This window comes from Tympanuchus pallidicinctus, unplaced genomic scaffold, assembly GCF_026119805.1.
Source record: "Tympanuchus pallidicinctus isolate F22 unplaced genomic scaffold, pur_lepc_1.0 scaffold2, whole genome shotgun sequence".
Classification (NCBI taxonomy): Eukaryota; Metazoa; Chordata; class Aves; order Galliformes; family Phasianidae; genus Tympanuchus; species Tympanuchus pallidicinctus.
Window position 1 is genome coordinate 8,603,761 of NW_026294721.1, and position 25,919 is coordinate 8,629,679.

At 35.0% G+C, this 25,919-nt stretch overlaps 1 protein-coding gene across 8 annotated transcripts in view; it reads left to right on the forward strand.

The window, feature by feature from the left end:
* Positions 1 to 25,919, forward strand: part of RGS12 (regulator of G protein signaling 12) — a 279,183-nt gene that overhangs the window by 45,137 nt on the left and 208,127 nt on the right. For 6 of the 8 annotated variants that reach the window (XR_008206844.1, XR_008206845.1, XM_052683081.1 and 3 more), the window contains 13 exons: positions 3,584 to 3,753; positions 6,745 to 6,837; positions 7,780 to 7,923; positions 11,427 to 11,606; positions 12,737 to 12,890; positions 14,065 to 14,141; positions 15,853 to 16,053; positions 16,970 to 17,043; positions 17,686 to 17,812; positions 18,752 to 18,848; positions 20,227 to 20,303; positions 20,814 to 20,967; positions 23,554 to 24,165. Coding sequence is in view for 6 of the 8 variants with exons in the window: in XM_052683081.1 (XP_052539041.1) it covers positions 3,584 to 3,753; positions 6,745 to 6,837; positions 7,780 to 7,923; positions 11,427 to 11,606; positions 12,737 to 12,890; positions 14,065 to 14,141; positions 15,853 to 16,053; positions 16,970 to 17,043; positions 17,686 to 17,812; positions 18,752 to 18,848; positions 20,227 to 20,303; positions 20,814 to 20,967; positions 23,554 to 24,165 (2,160 nt within the window). In the remaining 2 variants the exon portion in view is untranslated. Of the gene's footprint in view, positions 1 to 3,583; positions 3,754 to 6,744; positions 6,838 to 7,779; positions 7,924 to 11,426; positions 11,607 to 12,736; positions 12,891 to 14,064; positions 14,142 to 15,852; positions 16,054 to 16,969; positions 17,044 to 17,685; positions 17,813 to 18,751; positions 18,849 to 20,226; positions 20,304 to 20,813; positions 20,968 to 21,975; positions 22,588 to 23,553; positions 24,166 to 25,919 lie in introns of those variants that run through there. The other 2 variants (XM_052683083.1, XM_052683084.1) reach the window with 2 other exon arrangements.

Genomic DNA, 25,919 nt, shown 5'->3' on the forward strand with positions numbered 1-25,919 from the left:
ATCAGCTTTATCCAGGTAATGTACTTAGTGGTTAACTGGAATACTTTCATTGCGTGAATGTATGTGTTCAGATCATTACAAGGAGTACGTGGAGCTGCTTACAATACAAGCTATATATTAAAAAAAAATGTTTGCAGGTTAGAATATACATGGATCTTATGAACAAATGCTTACAAAAACATCTTCAGTTGCTTTCTTTCTTAGTGCTTATATTACTTAGATCAAAACTTTCAAAGCCATCTTATCCTGAATACTTCGAAGATCTTCTTGATGAAGTATGTGCATTTTCTTACATAATGCTTTTTCTTTTTTTGTTGTAAATTAAATAAAACCACAACATGTGTAAACACAAAAGGTGTTAGAGATAGTCTTTGTGTGGATTTTAGAAAGCAGCCTCTCAATTCTATTCTGTGTTTGATGAAGATAATAAATGAAACTGAGTTTGCACAGAGAGTGGTTATTCCTTGCTTGATTCAGACATTCTTAGATAGGACAGAAAGAAAGTTAGGCTCCCTGGGCTCAGGATTGTTAAATAAGTAGCCTTCTTTTAAATATGGTAGGCAGGTGTTTGGGAAGTTTTCTCAACTCTGTGCTGCCTTCCATACTCCTGAGTAAAGTTTTTCACAGCACCCTCCTCCTTTGGCATCCTGATATTCCCAATAGCTAATCCTCCCTTTTAAAATACCTTACAAGGAGGAGCAGGCTGCTTTGCACAGCTGTGTGGTTAGAGTGCTTGAGTTTGAGGAATTGGGGCTTTTGGATCACTAAGGGAAATAAAGGGCTCAGTTAGAAAGTGTCACTATTCCTCTATTCTGAGGTGGGCTGTGTGTAGTTAGGTATGGAGGAGCTGTGAGTCAGGAAACCTGATGCTGAAGGCTTACATAGGAAACATTCCTCTGCAAGGGGAGAGAAACTGGAGTACAGTTTATACACTCCTGGATAGATTACGTACCAGTGTTATAGTTGGTGATGTTTTCCCCAACTGCCTTTTTTTTTTTTTCCTTCTGATTCTAAGTTATACACCAGGATGCTTGCACTGTGCTGTGATGGTTTATATTCCAGCCACTGATATATGTAGTTAAGGATAACCAGCCCTTTTTCTGAGAAATTTTCTTGTTCTGTATAGCTTTGGTGCTAACAGGTACTCCAGCAGAAATCTGTATATATGTATGTTTAGAGCAAGCTGACTGCGTTTTCTTTTTAAGGTGTCAGGGTTAATAGTACCTCCTGGAAAACTCGAGTTAGCTAGATCAAGTCCAACAGAACAGAAACAGCTTACTAAGAATGAGAAAGCCCTTAACACTGCTTTAACACTTTGGAGGGCCTGTGCTAGTAGCTCACAAAGGTGTTGAAAATGCCATCTTTCTTTGATTTGTTTGTTTGCATTGAATCTCCATAGTCGGCAGCATGTCAGGAATGAGAAGCCAGTGGAGTTTATAGCAAGTACAACTCCGACCCAGTGGAGTGAGCAGCTGCTAGCAATTAGAGGTAGTTAGCAGTCAGGGACGGGTGTAAACACCCAGACAGTAATTGCAATTTGGTCGTCTTCCCTGCCGTAGGGTTTTGGAACAGCTGCCCTTGGAGGAGGGAGAAACTGACCTTCTGGTGACTGCCAGGCCTACCATTTTGCAGTCCCTCCTAGTCCTGAGGCCCCATGGCTTGCCATTGAGCACTTCTTGTGGCTACACCCTAATTTCCCTATGTCAGACATGTAGGTTTAAGCACTTTGGTATGTGGGACGAGTTTGCCTTTCTGAGTTCACCTGAGAGTGCCTAGGAAATGTTCCTCATTCATCACTAGAGATCTCCGGGCATTGAACCCTCTCGCAGGGGGGCGGTATCTGGGCTTAGTAACATCTGAAACTGTTCCAGCAGTGGCTGTCTATTTATATCCCGGACTGTGAAATAAAACACATCCACCTGCAGAGTTAAAGCAAAATACCCCAGGTAATAAATTTAGTCGTAATTCTCTTCAGATTCACATTAGCTTCTTTCACAATAGTTTCACTGTGGTGACAGGTATTCTCTAATGAGGCCAACAGTTGGCTCAATTATGCTCTCTGATGTGTCTTTTGGGAAAAAGTGAATAAATATTTGTTATAAGGAAACATAGCATTATTTGGTGGATCTTATATTATTATTGTTGTTTTTAAACATTTTCCTTGTTGATTATATCAATTTATCCATTTCATTCCCTCTAATCTAATTCGTTTTGTTATATTTTTCTTAAACAAAAACTTTCCTTGCAGAAAATTATAGTAGTTAGATTTTACATCTTAATACATATTTGTTAGCTACAGAATACATTTAAAAATGAAGATTCAGGACTTATTCTGTCTTTTTAACTGTCTTTATGAATGACCGTGTTTCTTAACATAGGGTTTGGAAATGTGAAGTCATTTTGAATATACAGCAGAAAAGTAGCTCTTGAGAGATCTTATAAAATAGTAATTTGAGTGAAATCGCTCCTTTTATTTTATCTGAATGTCTAACTGTGGAAAATAAACTACAGTAAAAACGTCTCTGTAAGGAATAGGCCATTTCTCACCACTTGTGAATTCAGTTCCCTTGAATTTATAGTGAGCTTTAGATTTGTTTTCCATTTGGTATAGAATTATTGAGGACATTATCTATTTTATTTGGGGATATTATTTTCCTGTATCTATTACTACTTATTTTTCAACTTTTTTTTTTTTATTCCTTCATCACATCAAGATTAGTTTGTCTGACGTGTCTCTAACGCGATGTTCTGCTCAGAGCAGGGTCCATTTTATATCAGACAGGATTGTTCAACACTTTGTTCAGTTGTGTTTCCAGAATTAATCAAAACTCAGCCCACATCTATGAAGTTAGTAATTCTGAGTACTTCTGTTCTGATTTTACACTCGTGTAAACTGAAAGATGGAAGCAGCAGTGGTTTGTAAAAGGACCTGCAATATGACAAAATGACAAGCTTGTGAATAAAATCCTGTTGTATCCAGTTTTCTCTCTTACTTCGAAGAGCTGTCTCTTTCACTTTTCCACTGTGTGAGCAAGTGGCCACTTGTCTAACAGTTTTTTTGTGTGTATTCTGTTTACTGGGTCAAAGATTGTTTTGGTTTAATACATAAAGTTATCACAAGTCTATGTAGATCTATGTAGGATCAGAAGTCTATGTAGGTCTATGTAGAGGTTTGATGTCTCCTCTGGTATTAATTTCCTCAACTTAATTGTTGAGGAATTGTGCCTTAATTTTTCAGCCTTTTAACAGAAATGTCTTAATTTCATGAAGCACGGAGTCCTTGGCCACTGATTGAGAAGCGTTGGAAGGGTTGCTATGTCCTGTTATCAGATAGGCGTTTGTCCACTTTCTGGTAAATGATGGGTTTTTAGATGTCTGCCTTCCTTGGATAATATTAGGAATGACCATCCATGAACTCAGGAACATTAGCTCCTTAGGAGCGTGGAAATAGGGAGAAATATTTTGAAGACTGCCTAGCTATGAGCTTGCGAAGGAGGCATATTAAATCAAGAAAACCATGCTGTAGAGGAGTGTAGAAGTGAATATTAATCTGACAAATTTGTTTTTGTTTGTTTTGTAACAGAGCTGAATAGCGCTGATTTAAAAGACTGCATCAGTGAAAATAGCCTCAGCAGCAATGCGAGTCTTCCCAGCGTACAGAGCTGTCGACGACTTCGAGAAAGGAGAGTTGCAAGCTGGGCAGTTTCATTTGAGCGACTTCTTCAGGATCCTGTTGGTGTTAAGTATTTTTCGGTAAGCTTTGAAAGGTAGTATGAGGCTTTTCAAACGTCCTGATATCAGTAATTTTTCCGTGTTCTTTTTACTTTCATGATGCTGTGCTTGCATAGGACATGCAATAGGAGACTTACATAGTTATCATCTAAACATATTTAAAATTCAGACTGATTTGTCATTGAAAATAGATGTATTTCCTTGCATTTCTGAGTAGCAAAGCTTCAGGTAAAAGTTGAGGATATATTCTGCATTGTATATGATTTTTTAGTAAGATTTCCTATTGTGTATAACATTGATATTTGTTTATTCTTATGTCTGTAGCTTTTTTATAAGAAAAAGGCAAGTTTTATTAGTTATGAAAGAATTAGTGACGTTTTCACATTTGCCTGAAATGTTGAAAGCCTTGCTGAAGTGTTGAAATCCATGTAGAAGGTTTTTTTTTTTTTTTTGGTGATACAGAGGCTTGGCTTCCTGCTAAAATTCTTTAGAAAAATTTAGGAAGTAATTAGGTAGCTTAAGAGCAGTGGTTAAAGTTGCAGCTTGCAGGAGAGTACTGTTGAGTATTTGCAAAGCATCAGCATCTACACAGGGCATTTACAACGCTGTGCATTGTATCATCTTTATTTTAACTCTTTGAGGTAGTCCAGCTCTATAAGGTTTTGCATCATTGCACTGGAGATCTGTTGTTAATTCTGGATATGTTATAGAAGGAATTCTTGTGCTGTCCAAACCAGTTTTAACAAAAAGAATGTAAAGAAACTTATGATATAAGAGTTTATATTATTGGAATCTGCAATAGCTCCTTTACTGGACACACAAATGGTGAAGGAATCTTAAATGGTGAAGGAACCTGGAAAACAAATTAACAGCAAACACCCATTTGAGGAAACACAGAAAATAAAAACAAAATGATACATTCTAGATATTAAAATCCCTATCTTTCCATTTTTCTCAGCAAAGTAGCCAAAGTGTTACCATTTCTGCTTAGATACTGAGATTCTCTTTATTTGGAAAGAAAAATTCAGTTCTGCCTGAACAGTGGTGTAGTTGTAGTGAAAACTCAGTCATTGTTTCTCATTGCTTCATCAGTAGATTTATTTATGTAAACATAAGAAATTGTTGAAGTCTTTTTCAGTGTTGTGACTGTTGAAAACTTTAGATAAAAGTTTGAATGTAGCTGGCATTTTCAGATTAAAAGGTTAAAATTGCATTTCATTTCATCAAAAGGCAATCTCAAACATAAAAAAAATACAAAAAATAAGTTATTTTTTTTAACTTTACAAAAGTGTATGTGTCAAAGAAATACCAATTTAAAGAACAATTAGGGAATTCTGACATTTACTGTGCACACCATGATTTTGTTGAGCCTCAGGAGAGATCCAGGGCCATGACTTAGGTTTATTTACCTGCAACCTGCATACTGGTCAGCTCATTGTCGTGAAGTCTGACGTGAAGGCGAGTCATGGTGGCTGAACGAAATTAACATTCCTTCAAGAGGAAGTTCACAAGTTCAGAAAAACCACGGGACAAGAGGGAATCACCTCTATATCTAGCCAAAAGATAAAAATATCTGTGCTCAAGAACCTCAAAGTCATTTAATTTATGATTGCATAGTAAGAATCTTGGTCCATTTAGATGCCTTTCCTGAGGACAGTTTTGTCACAGAGCAGGAATTACCTGCTAAGGAGAGATTTTGCATGTTTTGCAAATACTCACATTTTGCATAATAGTCTGTTGATGAGAGCAGTCCTCGAGGAAGTGAAAGAATTGATTGCGGTTCCCTCCTCAAGTGGTTCAAACCAAAGTCTCCAGCTTCCCAGCCATTTGACAGCTACATACTGGTCCAAGTGTGGCACCATTCAGTCTTCCTAATTGTTTTGTAGCCAGCTGTGCCAATGTTATGTAGCCAAAAAGAAAGCAAGCAGGAGATTCACTGCAAGATCTGTAGTGAAGGCAGTGAATGGGGAAGCAGGCAGCTGGGTTGTAGTTCCTGCTCACTCATTTGTTTCTCGTCCAATCTGTAATTACATGTAAAATGCAGCAAAGTCTCCTGACTACTCTCTCTGGAATTTTTTTTTCTTTGTCTCAGATCAGCTATTACAGGACCTTCTGGTTTAAACTGATAAGCTGCTAGTGGATTTAGATTCCTTGTATTATGGTCTGCCTCAGTTGTTTTCCCACAGTTGGACGCCCTGAATCTTAAAAAGACTAACTTAAAAATTTCATTTGAGCACTGATGCTTAAATCTTTAATGCATAAGCAAACTGGGTGATTTTCAGACAACCAAGTTAATTTTTTAAGCTTTTTTACCCTTTTTTTTCCTACCAAGTAAAATACTCTCAAGAAACATATGCTGACACAGAATTGAGCTATACAGGTTTGAATCAGGGACAGCTCGTGTTTGTACATTTTTTGAATTGAATGGGATCCCAGTCCTTATTTGGACCTTTGGATGCTATAACATAAATGTACTGATTAGGGTTTGTTGTAGTGGGAGACTTTTTTTTCTTTCTTTCTAAGACTGTCTTTTCTAAGGAGAACCCATCTGGCCACATAAATGATGAAAGATTTATATAGCAACCATGTGATACACAAAGTTGTTGTAATGAATACAGAATTGATTATGTACACAGTTTGATAATTATCTGTCCTATTATACTGTCAGAACCGCAGTTAAAGGCATGGGATTTACAATGTATTTTAAAGCAGTTGTTTTAAAATATTAAAATGGTTCTCAAAAGTTTATTCACTAGTGTAGATGGTACTTAATTTCAGGCTTCATCTTTGTATGTGGAAACAACTTGATTGTAACTTGATGTCTTATTCTCAACTGTCTACATTTAGAAAGGAATGAGGGAGGAAAAGTGCTAGGCACATGTTGGATGTGCATTGATTTTTTGCTTTGAAAGCTAACTGGACTGTTATACTGAATTGTTAGCATTGTCCAAAACTGCAGGTAACTTCTTTTTTTTATGATGCACTTAATTATTTGTTTATTTTTCCCCCTAGGAATTTCTTCGGAAGGAATTTAGTGAAGAAAATATTTTATTTTGGCAGGCTTGTGAATATTTTAATCATGTACCCGCACATGATAAAAAAGAGGTAAATCAGTGCTGTGTTTCAGTACGTGGTGTTAGTTGCTAGAAACTGATACTTCTTCAATATCGTTAAAATTATTAGAATTATGCTTGATCTTTGCATTGTGATTTCACTAAAATGGTGTTGGAGCCTCAGTCTCCTAAGAGTGCTGTCCCAGTTTTGAGATGTTGGGTGTATTTAGGCTTCAGTAGAGTTCAGAGGTAGCTGTAAGAATGGGCTGAAGTATTTTGGATATTGAAAACTGGCTAACCCAGTGCAAAGTAGTGCACAAAAAGTTAACGTGACGACAAGTGAAAATTAGCCTCTGTTGTACTCCTTCAGCTGGATTGTCTATACTTGCCAAGATAAGGTGTCTAAAATGTGTTTACACTGTGGAAATGGATTCCCAGTACCTCTTTGCGTTTGCTTGGACGTCAATTTTTTTTCCCCCTTCAGACTTTCTTCTGTCTTACGTTTTTTTTCTAAGCTGAGATTAATGTGTTTTTTTTCATTATTTCCAGAATGTGTTTCACAGTAAACAGGATAAAATTAGAGCATTAATGTTTTTTAGCAGTGAGTATTAAATGTATATATACATTTTTCTGACTTCTAGAAATTCTAGAAACATTTAGAACAGATAGCGTGTTCTTAAAATAGCAGTTAATATTCTTCTTAAAATAGCAGATTCTTCTTAATATAGCACTCTTGTTATTTTCAGAGTCTAAATTTTATTTTGTTGGCAGCTTTTACTGCTTAAGAAATACTTGATGAGCACTTGTAATTTTAAAGGAAAAAAATTATCTGAATAAAGCTAACAAAAGCTGCTAAATGAAAAATGTTTATATACTTTATGAAAGTGGAATGGCTCTCTTTAGAACAGAATATATCAGTGTAAAAACCAGCTGTATAAAGAAGCATTTGCAAAATTGTATAAAAATTCATATGGAAAATATTTGTTTTCTGCAGCTTTCTTACAGAGCTCGGGAGATCTTCAGTAAATTTTTGTGTAGCAAAGCTACAACCCCTGTTAATATTGATAGCCAGGCACAGCTGGCAGATGATATTCTCAATTCTCCACATCCAGATATGTTCAAGGAACAGCAACTTCAGGTAACCACAGAAAGCATAACTTTTGTACACTTATGTCTGTTATCTTTTCATGTGAAGTGCTGTGAAATGTCTAAAACTATTTTTTCATGCTGAATATCTTAATACCTATAAAAAAGAGATCAAGATGATAGACATTCTGTTAGCAGTATAGTAAAAGGCTGCATAAAGGAACGCTTCTTGATTTTTTCTGTGCATATGCAATTATATAGGAAATTGCCATTATTTAGATCTGAAAAATATAATTGAAATGAAGATTTAGCACAAGGAAGTAGTACCATGTGATGAAATACCATTGCATATTGTGTTTGCATCTGGTTGCTAATTCTTTTTCTGTAGCGCACAGTTGTGTACAGAAACAGAATGTAATTTTGGTTAAAGTGGTTTGTAAAATATGCTCTGTTTTACTGAAGGAGTCATTCCCTTTTGCTTTAATAGAACTGTCAAAGAGCTTGTTAAAATGTTGATGTTCAAACTGAAGACCTCTGAAGTGGATGCATTTTAAATAATTCTTGATGTTCAGAACAGTTATGTAACAACAGGATATATTTTACATTTTCTGCAGAACTTGAGTTTCTCCTTTTCTTTTCTCCAAGTAATTCAAACTCCCCACCCTAACAATTTAGCATTAGAAATAATCATGAGATCATGGTATGTAGGAATCAAGGAGGTTGCTTTAACTGGATAAATTGAGCAAATCACAATCTTGTTCTGAGTGCAACATTGGATTTCATGCTTTTGGATTTAAGAGCAGATGGGTGTATTGAGTTCCTCCATCTGCAAAGTGGAGATAGAAGGGTAGGTTGTAATTGCTTCATTGGCAGCTTCTATCATATAAGGAAATGTACAGCCACTCCTTATTCACCTACCAAGGTCTGAGACTTCTGTGGGAATTGCCAGCCGTGATCTCAGGCGCTTTATCGTGCACTCCTCATCTTGGCTTTGCGGACCTCTTCTTCATTTCCCATTTTATGGGTGGAACAGAAGGTGTTCTTGTGAGTGTTGTGGCTGGGCTGATGCAGGTTTTCCTTGTCCAATGAAAATGCTGTGTCCTCAAGTTGGAGGTGGATGAAAATGCTAGTATGAAGCTACTAGCTGTGGGTCTGATCCCAGCCTGGATCTTGCCTGGACTTGTCCTGCTTCTCTAAATTGACAGTGCATCTGTAGTTTTCACATCCCTCATACCTGTTCATCTCACTGGCAGATAACGTAAAGAGAGTGAGAATTAACTTCAGTTTAATTGAGCAGCCTTGCTGCTAGGTGTGCCAAACAAGTTACAGATGTGCTACCCAGCTGAGCTAGGTGCTGGGTAATGGACTGCCAAGCTTGACTTTGTATCTTGGTTTCACTAAGTCAGTTTTGTGGTCCTGGTGGCTGCTATGACTTTGAGAACGGAGTTTTGGATGTATGACTAATTTGTGCAACACACCCACTGACTTTCAATGTTCAGCTCACAATAGTGATGCCACATTAATATTGAGAATGCTCTGCATTTGTGTTATCACAAGACTTCTGGAATTCCAGTCCTGAGCATAAAGTGTAAAGGTGTTGATTTGTATGATCTGACAAGCATTACATGATGCTGTGGAATAGAGTGTTACTGGTAGAATTGTAGTGGAGTTCTGAACATTCTCTTTAGAGTTTTGCAAGAAGAAATATCTACTACCTGTTTCCAAATAAGCAAAAATCACTAACGTGTAAACAAAAATCACTAATATGTGTAAATGATGATAATGCTAAGTGTGGGAAATTGGTGCTGTAATGTGATATAGCAATATAGCACAGGGCAGATGATCAGGTCTAAATGAATTAATACAGTCATTACTCAGACTATTAAAGTTCAAGATTTTAGCTGCATTGCAAAATAATATCCTATGTTTATCTGCTTATATGGAGTATGCAGGCTGTTTCCATTTTTCCCTGATAACCTTGTATCAACAGTGTATCTGTGAGTCCATGAGATTGAAGTGTTTTAATTCTTATAATTACTTATCTTTATTTTGTGTAATATACAGCAGTAATATTCTTTGAGTTCAACAGAACTCACTGTTTCTGCAGCTGTGTGTGTTGTGTGTACCATGCCATTTGTTGAGCCTTGCCTTGAAGATGATATGCTGCCTTTTTGCATTTCACCAGTGCAACTGTGGGTTGTGTTTTTCATAGAGAGGTTTCCCTCTGTGAGCAGTTTGTCAATTGGGAAGGGTCACTGACACTGCATTGAGGGCTCATTAGGCTTCGTGTTCAGCTGTTTCACACATTAAGCACATTAAACTGTTAAAACTAACCCTACAGTGGTATTTTTTCCATGTGAAAGCAATTGGTTAGAGGGTCCAATGAAACAACAGGTAACAACTAAGACAGAATGGAAATGTATGAGGGAAGGTGAGAACAGAAGTTGGAAGCCAGCATACAGATTGCATTAGGTTTCTGTGACACTGCAGCATCAAATTCCTTCTGCTCTATCTTGCTGTTTCACAGTAAAGCTTTGAGCTGAGGCTTGTTGAGAAGGTTGTCTCTCAGTCTGAAAAATGCTTTCTGCCTACAGTGAGGCCCATTGTGGCTTAATGCTGGACTTCTCTGTAGACTATTGGGAATGCCATAGCCAGCATACCATTCTTCTCTTGTAGGAAATCAGTCATGTTGAAAGAGCTATTCATACTGGATTTTCAGATCATGTGTAGTTAGTTTAATCATGAGAGAAGATGCAGAGGTAGAATATGAATTGACTTAAAACTGTAGGTTTGCAAAAATAGAGTAAAAAAATCCAAATAGCTTAGCAGTTGATTAAAAAAAACTTTTCCTTTCCTTGCATAAATTTAGCTTTGGCTAAATTAGCCTCAGATATTTCCTCCTGGTATACAGGTGTGTGTTAATTGTACTCAGAACAGCCATCTTAGGTAACCTGTTCTTTTACTAAGTCTTATTTATGCTACATTGACTTTTGGATCCTCCAAAGTCACTGATACTTTGTTTCTTACGATTGGCCTATAAACATTATGTTAAGGATCCTATAAAGAGCTCTTTGCTCCTTCCTGTGTCAATAGTAAACGTGTAAATTTTGTAATTGATTACTATTTTATACTGCAATATATCATTTTTCTGAGTCTTAGACCATAAACACTTTTCTCATTCACAGCTGCCTTAAAATGCACTTGTATAATTTAACAAATACTAAGTAATTTATGGAACTGATGTAATATCTCTTGAAAATATTTCAAGTAGCTACTTGTTGTGTTCTTTGCATAGACTGTGCAGACATAAATACAGTGTCAGATAAGATATGAGGTTGGTGTTGTCAGGAAATAGGCATCTGTCTGAACCTGTACTTAATGTGTCAAATTGTACTTCTTTTTAATTTGGGACAATGTACTTAACCAGGCATAAGCAAAATCGTGCCTTCTGCTATGTTCGTGTGCTGAGCTTTGTGGAAGTTGGCTGAAATAGCATCTTTTCTTCATGTGCCATTTAAGCTTGCCTAACTGTTATCTGTTGTATTTCACTTTCAGATTTTTAACTTGATGAAGTTTGATAGCTATACTCGCTTTCTCAAATCCCCCCTTTACCAAGAATGCATCCTAGCCGAAGTTGAAGGTCGGACTCTTCCTGATCCGCAGCGTGTTCCCAGCAGCCCCACTTCTAAACACAGTATTAGTTCAGAGAAGTCCAATATCTCAACACCAAAAAAGGTTACTTTTGATTTTGTTGTTATCTGAAATCTAAATGCTCTTAAATACTGTTTTTCAAGTTCTTTAAAAAGTTGAAAGACCATACATAAAAACCAAGTAGAATGTTTGCCTCATGATGCTGGCAAATATTAAATTTACAGAATGTTTACCTATTCACGAAAACACTTTGTTTTAATCCTTAACATTGATTCAGATTTTTAGCTGTTGAATTCTTGATTAGAATTTGAAATCTATATTATTATATAAATCTATTTACAAATAAAAACTTGGGATTATTGTCATACGTCAGTTGAGAGACTTATTTTGATAGATTATTGGAATTAAGATATTTTAGCTTTTGCTGAGAGCACAATCAGAAATTGAGAAATCTTAACCTAGCTTAGCTCATTTTTGTGGAAGATGGGCTTTGAATTTCTTATACCAAAAGATGATTCTGTGTAAAGCAGATGCATTTGCTTAAAAATTGGACACATTCTCTTACTGATCTCCTAACATTAGAGTTTATCTTCTTCATCAAGATGATGCCACCGTAGTATTACATAACTGTATGGGTAAATTATAACTTAGCATTTTTCATGTCAAGCTCTACATGTTAGCCCATCTGCTTTTATGTATTTCTATGAGGAACCTTTAAAAGTAGTGCTTTAAGGAGTAGTCTAATAATCTAACAAGAGTAGTAGCTTGTTAAAAACAGTTTTAGCTTAATAGCAATTATTCCTGTATTCTTCAGCACTAATAAATAGTTTGATTGTACATGTAAATATAAAGCAGTAAATTGCCATTATTTTTAAGTGCAGTTCATGTTTCAGCTTAGTCCAGGAAAAATCTCTGAAGTATTTAAAGGGAAATTCCTTCTTATAAAAATAGGGCTGAAGGCTTTTCCACAGTTAATGGTAAGCTGTGGAGAATTCTTTCATATTTACAGGAGCTCTAAATGGCTTACTGTCAATAATAGGCCTTGCATAGTAGTTCATACCCATTGTCTGTTTGCTTCTTTTTGTTTCATAATTATTAAGTCAGTAGAGGTGATGGTTAACCTGACCATCAGGAAGAAATGTAGGAAGGGTTGTTTTAGATGACATGCTTATAGTTGTGTTCCAGCCAATAATTTAATTGTCTTTTGGTGATAGCTAAGTGGTAAATCAAAGTCAGGAAGATCCTTAAATGAAGAGTCAGGAGAGGAGGATACTGAGAAGAAAAAAAGGGGGACATTTTTCTCATGGTCAAGAAGTAAGAGTTTGGGAAAATCACAGAAGAGAAAGGAAAATGGTGATTATCAAAATGGTGAGTGTTCACGTTTTACATTGTTGCATAGTTGTTTCAGCAGTAGATGTAATTCTCATACTGAGTTCACTTAGCACGTCTGTAGGTGTGACAGAGGGAAAAGATGCTGTTTAATCAGAAGGCCAAAGGGTGGCTACTATTACTGTGAAATTCATAAAAAAGCAGGTATAAAAATAAATAAAAGTATGAAAATATTTAACCTTATTTACTTCTAAGAGACAGTTGTCTGCCTTACAGTACACTCTGCTCTTCTTTGTGCTGCTGATTGCTTTTTCTAGCAGAGAGCTACTATTTTTTTTAGTAAGATAATTTCAGCTCTTTGCAGAGAAGTTCAGGAGCTGTACATACAAGTAGTGCTATAGCTAGATATTTAAAAATTCCTTCAACATTGACCTAGCATTCATTCTTTCTTTACCACAGAAGCACATATGCTTCTGAACACCCTACTCATGCTTCCTGTTAGGAAATGACTTTCCATGTTTAGTTCTTTCCTGACAAAAACTAAGGAAGAAGAGTCAGAGCTGTGAAAACCATTGTAATCTGTTGTTTTGTTACTAAACTGTTTCCAAGAGTTTAGGGAAGACTTCTACTCTGAATGCACCAGTACATGGCCTCCAGAGGGAGAGCTGAATGTGCTGGATTAACTCAAAATTTCTTTGAAGTAGCAGATTTAGAGAATGTGATGTCTGTGGATTCTTCTTGTCTATTTTCTAGTAAAGCTCTGGTCCCATTAGATAATTTTGAATAGTTGTGTTCTTACTATACTCACATACAAAAAGTTATGAGAGGTGTTTCCTAAGATTATAGACTTCTTAAAGAGACTGTCACAAGATCTTAGTTTTTCTGACACTAAGCCTACAGTCTAAAAACGCATTTATAGCACCTCAAAATATGTGAGAAGGTTAACTAATTTTAAAGTTTTAAGAATAATAGGCTTTTAAAAAATATCTCAGGAATAAAAAAAAAAATGAATACAAAAACAAATCAGGCTGTTCAGGGGTTACATAACTCGACCAAATATTGTTTCATTTATAGTATGAATACTTTTTTTTTCATGTAGTGAAAAAGCGATTTCTCTGACAGCAGAAGCTAATGTTCTACAACAATTTTTCAGTATTGTAACAAGTAATAAAAATAAACATTTTTACTGATTGTTTATTCTTCCCATGAACAGATTCTATTCAGTCCAATGGATTATCATACAGGCGGGAATCCCAAGGCTCCATGTCTTCAACAGCTAGTCTTGACTTGGTAATGGCTGGCTCTTAAAAATAAAGTGGGAAACAGGGAAAACAGCGAATTGTTAACTTTCTAAGATGTGTGAAGTAATTTGCTTGAAGTAATACTTAGGGAAAGCATCCTTGAATGATGCAGAGTTTTCCTCCGTTTAACCAGTGTTGATACCAGTGTGTCTGTTGTTCCTCTTTTATTTTTATATTCTTAAAGTTGTGTGTTTTTCTTCTTGTCATCATGATTAACTCTGCGCCTTTAATGTGAGAAAAGAGGTAGGGAATTTGATTTTAAACCTTTTTTGTGTTAGTATGTATGGAAATAATCAGTGAAGACACTGCTTTCTAACCATCAAATTCTACGTTCACTGTGTGAAAGGAATGAAATGCAACATTTAACAATAGAACATAATTTTATAATTTTAATTTTATTTCTCCTAGGTTGAGATGGAGAAATAATTTAAAAAAAAAAAAAAAAGGATTTTGAAAAGGTTTTTGATAACCATGATAAATAGATTCTAAACTGCTATATGGACTGGATTATAGCAACTGTAATTTTGCCTACGCATGGCAAAGTTATGTTTATTTCTATTGCAGAGAAGTACTAGTTTAAAAACCAGAAAGACCCATCTGCTGTGAACAACACCCCCTTTTTTTCTTTCCTACTCCAGCTGATTAAGTTGCAAAGTTATTGAGATTTGGATGGGAAGAGGCAAGAAAAAAAACAGGAAAAGCATAATGAATAGCCTAAGAGAATGCTGAAAATGGTATTTCTGTAGTGTTTTTTTAAAGTTCTTTACAGAGAGAGTGGTGAGGCGCTGGAACAGGCTGCCCAGAGAGGTTGTGGATGCCCCGTCCCTGGAGCTGTTCAAGGCCAGATTGGATAGGGCCCTGGGCAGCCTGGTCTAGCATTAAATGGGGAGGTTGGTGGCCCTGCATGTGGCAGGGGAGTTGGAAATTCATGATCCTTGAGGTCCTTTCCAACCCTGGCCATTCTGTGATCCTGTGTTTTTAAATATATAAGTGGGCTTTTTGTTAAATTTTCAGATATACTTCTGGTATTATGTGATACTATTATTGTTCTCCTGTTACTGTAGGATAATGGTTTATGCTATGTCCTTTTCCCTTCACCTGTAACGTTGTGCTTCCTTCCCCTTTTTAATTAAAAAAAAAAAAAAAAAAAAAAAGACCATTAAGTGATTTTTAAAAAATATTTAAATATGCTGCATTTGTATATATAGCATTTAGATGATTGTGGAGGAAAAGGAAATTTTTTTTTTTTTGAGGAACCTGGTGCTTGTAGGTGTTCTTGTCACTTAAGTGTTGATTCATAATGTGCCAATGGTAATTATTACCTCAGTGGATGATTCTTGTGTATAGAAACTTAACTATTAGGAATCTAAATAAGGTTTGGTTTAGTTATTACACTTCTTTGATTGAGAGTTGTTCTCTGTTCTTCTGTTCTCTACACCAGAATCCTGTAATCTGTTTTACACACTCAACAGTCTACAACATTGTCTGTTCTCAAATTAAGGTTTGTGCTGTGACATTGTCATCTGATGTTTTTTTCTTTCATGATGTATATTCATTTGATATTACGATATTCCAGAGGATTTCAAAACATACTTAAAAGTATGGACTTGAGTTGGTTTAATTCATAGAGAATCTGAAAGCTTATACATATTCCCCGTTTTTCCATTGGGCATTGACTTCTCTTTCTTGTTCTTGTCAAGTCTGAAGCCTCCAGACTGCCTGCATTTGTACCAGATAAAGAGAAATCCCCCAAGTACTGCTGCGTAAACCTTCCAGATGGTTCATCCAGCAAAATGGCTGTTAAATCTGGATTCTCTATCAAAGAGGTGCTGTCTGGACTCTGTGAGAAGCATGGCATTAACATAGCTGCAGTGGACCTTTTTTTAGTTGGAGGTGATAAGGTACAGCATATTTTTGTGCTTGCTTTTTTCATAGTTATTCATAAGAAGCTCTGTTCTCTCAATAGTAATACATATTTCCTGATTCTCCCTATAGCTTTACATTGACAATTTTAGTTAGTAGTAGGAGAATTTAGTGAAACTGCATTTGGAGTAACTTTGGTTGTGGTATCCACATTAGAGAAAGCAAAAGAGTTTGTAATAGTTTCCTTGTAGTAATAGGTTAATTTAGATGTCTAGGCCATGTAGTTTGTCCAGGGGGAAGGGTTGGAGTGTAGAAGTATTCACATACTAAAACAGATGTGTGATACAGATTGAGCTCCATTAAGGGGAAAAAAAAAAAAAAAAATTATGAAGATGAATTCATTCTGGAATTAAGGTACAAATTTTAATACTGAAGAAAATTTCCAAGGCAGCAGTTCACCTTGAATGGAGGTGATGTCTCTTATTCCAACAGAAGGATCTGCAATTCAGGAGAAGCTGTGGATCTGAAATGCTTATTATTTTAAGTTTATTATTATGATCAATCTAGGTGATAACAGTGATGAAGAGTGATATGCCTACATAGTTAGGTGCCTATTCTTTTAAATCTTCTAATGACTGCTAACTGCCCATATTTTCTAATAAATCATCCTTTATAATAGTTTAAGTTGAAGGACCTTAGCTTGTTTTAAAACACCAAATTCCCAAGCACCTGCTGATGACAGTGAAGCTGAAGTTTGATCGTGGTCTCACAATATACGTTAATCTTTTAACTTATTTTAAATTAATATCCACTAGAATGCATGCAACCTATGCTAGTAATTTTCTGAGTGTTCTGGATAACTTTTTTAAACTTTTTTTGAAATAGCTGTTTTATATTCCATATTTAAAAATTAATTTGTTCTTTCTTCTTCTTCTCCTGACCCGTGCTCTGTAGCCACTTGTATTGCACCAAGACAGCAGCATCCTGGAGTCTCGGGACCTGCGCTTAGAAAAACGCACTTTATTTCGGTAAGAGTCAAAAATACTTTTTCTGGCATTTTTTGCCCCAACTTGTAAGTGCACTCAAGTATATTGCTGGTTACCTTTGCAATGGAACAGCAGTTAATGTAGTTAATGTTAAAGTTAAAGCAGAAGTTAGATGACTGTGTCTAGGTTAGAGACATCTAAATACTTTATGATCTAAATGTCTTAACTGCTCAAGCTGAAGCTGATGTGAACAGCAACAAGAACAAAATTTGTCCAAGCCCATCTCAAGTAATGGACTACGTGAGGTACTTGGAATAGTATGTTGTGAGTTACTCTGACAGTGGGAAGAGATGTTTTTCTTCCATCCAATGCTGCAGCGTGGGCATGAAGTTACTTTGAAGCACTACTGGACCATAATGACTGGAGCAATGTCAGAGGGAAGGGCCATGGCACGTGTTTAGTTGGTCTGAGGATCACCATGCCATTAGGGTACTTCATGCTAGCATTCAGGTTTGGCAGCTGAAACAGTGGAAATTTTATTTGTATTGCTTTTGTGTTAGTGGAGTTTTACCATATGCAGTTAGTAGTTGTAAACTAGTGCAACTTTGCTGTCTATTGAATTTTATATATTTTTAACACTTTACTAGAATAATTCATACCTACTGTGGCAATTGTGTGTTTCAGGCTGGATCTAGTTCCAATCAATCGGTCAGTTGGTTTGAAGGCTAAGCCCACCAAACCAGTAACAGAGGTCCTAAGGCCTGTGGTTGCAAAATATGGTTTAAATCTTAATGAGCTTGTGGCAAGACTAGTAAGTATCTTTTGATGTAATTCAAGCTATAATATTTTCTGTCTGGAGAAGAGTATGTGATAGTTCCTGAATTTTTTTTTCTGTCCTAATAATTAGACATCATTAAAATCTGTAGTTAGAACTATGTACTGATATGGAAAATGAAGAATAGTCATAACCATTATGCTTAATACCAGATACCTCAAAACTCTAGTCTTCATCTTTTCATATTCTCCTTCAAAATAAATCTAGCATCTGAAATAGCAGAGCTTGAACATAGCTTTTCTTCCAGAGCCCAACTCTTCCCTTTGTTAGCCAGTGGAATTTGATTGAGATTAGTTAAAGCTATTATCCTGTGAATTCCCGTTACCTTGGCAATCATGGAAGCTGTTTCAAATCCACATGGAGAATAGTTCTGCAAAAGCAGACTAACTTCACTTGTCTACTACTAAAAACTGGCCTAGCATTTCCTAGCATTCTGTTACAATGAAATATCAGGAAATGAAATTACATTTTGTGGCATTTCTGGAGTGGCTGAACCACTCCATGTTTTCCAAATATCTGTAGAACACTTTGGTATAAAGATAATTTCATTTAATGAAATCATAAAATTACAAAAATATGTTTAATTTAGAATAGAAAATGATCTCATATTTCCTCTACAAAATGGTTGTCTAAACATACACAGTAATGGTCCTGGATTATTTGTATGTGCTCATACATTGGATTATTTTGTCTCTTTGTGTCTTCTTTTCCCCAAACACCGTAAATGAGTTAAACTCACTGTAATCAAAGTAACTGAACAGAAATGAAATAAACATTTCTAGAAGGTGGGAGGAGAACTTATAGAAGTTACAGTGAAACAGAAACTTCTCATTTTCTTTAAAAAAGTCGAACTGTGTAAATTTGCTCTGAAAACAGCTTTTTCTCTTTTGTATACAAACTGTGATCTGACTTTAGAATGGTGAGCAGGAACCACTTGATCTTGGTGTCCCTATATCTAATCTGGATGGTCAGCGGGTTATTCTAGATGAAAAAGAGCCAACAAAGGGTAGAGGTAAGGTGCTATAAAGCTTTTATTTATGATGTCAAGTCATTCAATAAACTGTACCTGCTTAGTTTCTTCTGTTGACACAAAGATGAGGTAAATGTGGTTAGATTTACATATGTAACATGTACATGTAGCATGTATTTTTTCTTAAGAAAAAAAGGAACACCGTTTTTAAACATTGAAGTATAAATAAACCTGTTTATACCAGGCTCTTTACCATTGCCATAAGAAATTTTGCACAAGTAATACTTGAGTAGTTCCACATGCACATTTAAGGCTATAATTCGTAGTCTTATTAATGAGAATAAAATGCCAAATAACTTCTGTGAATTTGCCAATTAAGTAAAAATAATCATTTTGTATGAGTAAGACAGATGCAGTTTGTGCATCAACTGTATGTACTGCTATGATAAGCCCCCTCCTCAGCATAAGGAAATAGCAGAGCCTATATCTCAGTTCTAAAGCTTTTGGTTTTGGAGATAATTATATGATTTGTTATTTCTGTGGACAGAAGCATTTGAAAAATGTATGTTAATCAACTTCAGAGCAGCTGACAATTTTTTTTTGCACAATTAACATGCTAGCTTAATATAAGCGGCCTTGAGAGGAAAGAAGCAGTTTCATTAGAACACATTTTCACAGATGTAGAACATATAGTTTTAGAAATGAAATTACATGTGGCTAAATTGAATTGACTTAGCACAGAGATCCTCTTTGAAGAAGACCTATGAATAAATTTTAAGGTATTTTTGAGGAACAGCAGGTTTGTCATTTTTCTAGGATATAAAATCAATTGCCATTTTGAAAAAAAAATTATCATTCTAAATACTCTCGAGGATAATTAATTCAGGGATTATAAATAAAATTGTAATCCTATGTGCTGCCAGCTATTATTAAAACTGAAATCATAGGCTTTAATAGGATCATTCCTAGCAATTGGCTCATTTTGTGGCATTTAACAGTGACAAAGGGCAGTAATTGGAGAATATTGAATGTCACCTTTCAGTGGTCTTTTCTTTTTGATGATTTTTAAAAACTTGTTGCAATTGGATTTTCTAAATTTGTGAATTAGAGACTGAATTTGAAACTGAGATTTGAAACCTATTTCCTCTAAATTAACACTAAATTTAGGAGAATGCAAATGAAACTTCAGAGTACTTATACTTTGAAAGTACTGCTAGTTTAAGGAAAGATTGAAGATGAGAGGGAGGTTCTTGTAGGCTTTGAGAGTGAAAGTGTCAGGGATATCAGCTCTGATAGCTATTTTCTGAGTACTCCTTTGTGAAATTTTAAAGCAAAAAGTCTGTTTTGTGCATCATTGTCACTTAACTGTTACTTTGGGAAATTATTAATTTGTAGTTATAGAAGCAATGTTTGTGTTTAGTGTTTACAGATAAACAAAAAGGTGCATCCGTAAAACAGAGTGCAACTGTAACTACTTCAAGAAATCAAGTATCTACTGTAAGTCTTCTGCAATGATTTTTGTCCTTCAGTTCATCTTTCGTTTCCTTCTGGAACTGTATACTGAAAGTTGCATTTATCCATGATTTTGAATCAGCCAAATTGTGTAACAAGATAGAGCATAGCTGTAATTCATCTGGGATATTTCCACTGTCAATAGCATTTATCTGTGAGAACTTCTGTCTTCATGATGAATCCAATAGCTTTCTCTATTTGTATTATTTATTTATTTTGGCATCTAAGTTTATCTGTACTTAAAAATTATTGAGTCACTCTGAAATTCAAAGGTCCTTTCTGTAATGTGATTTTTTCAAAGTAAACAATGTTATATGATTTATATGTTTTTGGCCAGTGTTAAGGCAAATGTGTTTTTGCAGTAATCAAGATTAAACTAAGACATTGATTGTGGTGGTGTTTTCAAAATAACTTTTTGTTTGCTTAGACTGAATTGTGAACATAATGATATAGCCTAAATGTAAGTAGTATACCTTAACTTTCCTTCTAATGCAGGGAGAGGGAAGAACTCTAGGAAAGTCTAATTCTATCAAAATGAAAGGCGAAAATGGAAAAAATGCTAGGGAAGTCCGGCTGTCAAAGAGAGAAGAATCTATTGCAAAGATTGGGAAAAAAAAATGTCAGAAAATAAATTTGGATGAAGCAGAGGGTATGTGAATTTTATATAGCTTATGTAATGGCATAAATAATCTTGGAAAAATTAGAATTTTATGTCTGTGTAGGAAAAAGTATTGTGTGTTTATACTGCATTTTGAAAATCTGTCATGAGCTTTGTATTTTTGTTTGATACTGTTTGAATTATAAAGCTTTTGAAGCTGAAGGTAAAATTTTAAGACTACATAAAAAAACAGATATAGTTTATGCAGTACCTAAAGATAGACATAAGTGCCGAGTGGAATTTTCAAAAGTGAAAGATGCCTAATTCCAAGTAAAATGAAAAGAAATTGGTTGCACAGTTGCAGCTGAATATCCCATTGGATGCCCCTTGCAATTTTGCAAGGTATGTAGAAACTTGTCTTTCTGTGCATCTTTACATAAGATTCTGTAGAAGTGAAAGGTGTTCTGCACAATTGTGTGGACCCTAACTTACTCAGGTAGCAGTTTTTGAAATGTTTTGCTTAGGTCAGTTACAGTAAGGGCAGTACAATCTGATGATGGCTGTGGAGTAAGAGCAGAAGCTTAGCTGACATTGAGTAACTGCTCTGAAAAGATAGTTACAAGCAGAAATAAGTAAAAGTGTTATTGAAGGCATTGGAACTGAATTCTTAAGAGAAGGATGTTGATGGGAGTGAAAGGAATAAAAATGGTGTAGCAGTAGATATGTTGACATACCACCCTCTGCCCTAGGGTAGCAAAAAAATATATATACATCAGAGGATATACTTAATCTATATGTTAGTATTTACTGCTAATGTTAACTAATATGCATATCCAAAGCCTGGTTATGCATAGTTATAGAGCAAATGAATGTTCACCTGTGAATAAATATCCACTGACTGGAATGGAAAAAAAACGTGACTGATGCTTTTACTGTAAAATAGATGTCTGTTAGCATAAGTGTTATTAGAAAATATTAGTGCATTTTAAATTATTTTCTGTTGCTTACTATTTTGTTAATTTGTTTTCAGTATTTTAATATCTTCATTTTTCTTCCTAGGGCTGAGTAAAACATTAACATAATTTGAAAACTTCAGAATTCGAGGCTTTTACATTTTATTTTGAATTTTGTGAAATTTGTCCAAGTTTGGAAAATATTGCACAATGTTGTAGACTGTTTTTTTTTTTAAATGGAAAAGAAAAAAACAAACCAACCCAAACCCTGTCTTATGAAGTTTGAAATTTAAGAAAGGAATGTTTTTGTATGACACTTTTCAGAAATGTTGCATGTTTTAATACGCATACTGCCATTTTGCAAAACTTTGGCAATAAGAAGCATTTTGAAGCTTCCATCTTGGCTACATTCAGATTATATGGCATTTGACAAAGCATGTTTTAAAAAAAAATCATTTTTATACATACATTTCAAAGCCTGCCAAATAGGATTAGATTATCAATAAGGTCGTACCGGTGCAAATGTGTGACTTTGTATTATGCTAGATTAACACTAATAATCTGTGCTTTTCTTTTGTAATGGCTCTTGCTTTGAACAGTGCTTCTGTTGATTTTAATTCATCTGTTGGAGATGGCATTTCTAAGTATCTTTAATATTCTATATCTCAGTGCTTTTTTCTTGAAAAAAAAAAAATAGGATATGCAGAGACCCTATATATTAAGAGTTACATATTTTTATATAATTACTACCAAAGAGTTTGTCTATTGTTGCAATGCTTCTTTTTTGAGGAGTGTTATGATTATCAGCTTATGACATATAAGTTTCTTGTTGCCAAGTTTTGAGGCTTTCTAGAACAATGATGTTTTACTATGGATGTTATTTATATATAAAAACATTAAAGCATTGGGCATCAGTAAAGACATGATCAGTAAATCACTTGTAATTGTGTTAAAAACTCTATAAAAATCCTCGCCCCATCATTCTTATTAATAGCTCTTTTGATGGTTATTGACTACCTATATGCTACCAATTCATTGCACTGCAGAGTACAATGAGATTAATTAAATCATCATCTGATCATGCTCTGTGATGATAACATCCTGGATTAAAACTACACCATGAACTGAATTTGAACTGTGATAAAATATTATTAAACTGAGAAAAAACTCAATATAACAAAGAAGTTTACAACATTCTGAATCTGAGCTTTCAAATGGCATGACTATTTTTGAGTTAAGATGGGTAAAGTACCATCCAGAACATAAAACATGAACCCATTGTTAGTAAGAACAGAGCCTTGTTTTGTATAAAGAATTAGAAAGAAAAAAAAAAAAAAAAAAAAAAAAAAAAAAAAAAAAACCAGCAAAAAAACCTGTATGTGTACAGATTTATTAAACATGTAAAATAGGAAATAAAAATAGAAGATGTGTTCAAGGCTCAGTGAATTGCAGCTGTTACAAACTGCGAAACTCTTACAATAGCAATCCTGATGGTCTTAATTATAGAGATGCTAGTGAACATTGCTGCAATTGAAAAAGTTCCTAATTAACACAGGATCTTATTTCAAGGCAGCATTGAAAGAATTGAAGATCTTCATGGAAAATAAATGTTCTGAAAATTTACGTTTTAATGGCATTGCACTTTCTGACAAAAACTTGTCAATTTTGGGTTTTTCCCCAATAGAATTTTTTGAACTCATATCCAAAGCTCAAAGTAACAGAGCAGATGACCAACGTGGACTGCTAAGGAAAGAAGACCTTATTCTTCCTGACTTTCTTCGTTTACCACCCACTGGACCAGAACCATCCTCATCCACTCCAATAGGGCCTAAAGGCCTCAGCAGGCAAGTTTCAAAAAATGATGAAAAAGATGGATGTACATCAGCAAGTGGAAAACAGGAGCCCATACAAAACTACAATGAAAATTCAGTTAAGAAAATGGCTTATTCAGAAAATAAACATAAAGCTGCTTTGACAGCACTCCACAGTCAGAAGAGTTTCAGTGTTCCTTTTAATACTGCATTGTCTCCGATTCCACACGCACATGAGAACAGTGCAACAATATGGAAAAGGCAGTCAAGAGAATTACAAGCTGAAGGCATACAGATGATAGACGATGAGAATGTGGCAGACTTGACTCTTGTTGCTGAAGGAGATATTAGTAGCCCTAACAGCACTTTGCTACCACCGCCACCAGAGCCGTCAGACGTCAGTAAACCCACGGAAGCCAACTATCCACCCCCAACTCCTTCTGCAGGTAATCAGGAAAAATCTGGATTTCAAAGATCCAATTCAGGTATTTCTAGATTTTAATAGTTTTTCGTTTTATGTAAAACTACTTTTCCTTGGTACTGCTGATCAGTATTTGAACCTATTAAAACAAGAAAGAAAATCTCTCTGCACCTTAATTTTTTTTTCTTTTTTTTTTTTTTTTTCCAAAAAAGATTTTCTTTGCCTTAGTCTTAACTGTAGTATTTCCTGTTGCCTTTAAAAATGTGCATTTGTTTGGAATTGGCATGTGGCCACAATTGACACGTGCAGACAAACCTTTGAAGTACCTCCGTATGCTATAATTATGTTGTTCTTTACCCAAGGGATGCAGAACAGATTATCAGCATTTTGAGCTGTGTAACACTGTTACACGATTGCATTCCAGATTTTCTGATCCATTTGTCATTATGAGATGCATAATTACAGTTTGGAATTTATGTGCTTTAGAAGGATCCCTGGTTACGTTTTGGAAATTGCAGGATTTCATTAAAATCTGAAATAGATAAATCTTAAATGGTAAATCAACTCTAACAGAATTAGATATTTTTAGTCAGAAATAAAACTTTCTCTTTTTTTTTTAACTCGTATTTTGCTACCCAGGGAAGTAGGTTTATGTCCATCACACTTTCCCCAGAACAGTCATAACAAAATAGCTCTTTCTATTAGATTATTTTAAAGAAATTATGTAACTTTTTTTAGGATGCAAGTTTTGTGGTCTAGCAATATCACAGAGCAATATTAGCCCAAGGCTGAAATACAAAATTTCTTTATAAACTTGGACTCCAGTTATATCAGCTATTACCAGAAACGAGAGTTTGAAGACTGTGGGTGTTTTGCCATTGACATTTTACAGTCATTGTACTGTACATTTTGATGTAAAATATAAGAAGAGATATCTGTGCTACATTTATTTTTGATGTTTCACAAACATATGGTGCCATAATTTGTATGATCACATTTCTTTGTGATGTGGGAATATACATTTTAATTATTTATCTTTTTACACAGAGTATTTGATACTGTTCTTTATCTGTACGGTTGCTGATTTGTAAATACTTCTTTGATTGTTGGATGCTTATCAATGGCAATGCAAATTATTTCATCCTCTTGATATTTGAAACAACGAATTCCTTTGTTAGTAGTATTTGAGAAATGTTCTATCAGCGCTACCAATTAATTTCTGAAACTGAGTATTGAACAGACTTGTAAACAGTGCCTACAAATACAAAACCAGAAAATGTACTTCAGACATATTGATGTGTATATGCATAGATTTGTGTTGGTGTCTTTCTGGTAATGTGATGAGTGTACAACATAGGTATCAATTTGCATTATTTTTCAGTGAGAACTGTGTAAAACAAACCCCATTTGCACTTAAAAAAAACTTCATGAATTTACAGTATTTTAATGCATGCCATACATTTCTGTGTAACCACTGAACTGTAGCCTTCTCTTTTCCCACTTTCTACTTTTTACTTTGTAGAAATCTTTGTGTAGCTTTCACATGTATTTTGTATCTTTGTTCTCTCAGGAGTAATAAATTATAGACCTAGTTATGCAAACTGGTTTTAAGCTTTGATTTTCTTCATTATTTAAAAACGGTTCTCTTAGTTCTGGATTAAGAATCATGATTGAAATTGTCTTCAAATAAAAAAACAACAACAACAACAACAACAAAAACCAGATTAATTTATATGAACTAGCAATTGCCATGAGACAAAGAAGACAAACATGGTATTTGTTAATAATTTAAATATCAAAGGCAAGTACTGCCTTGAG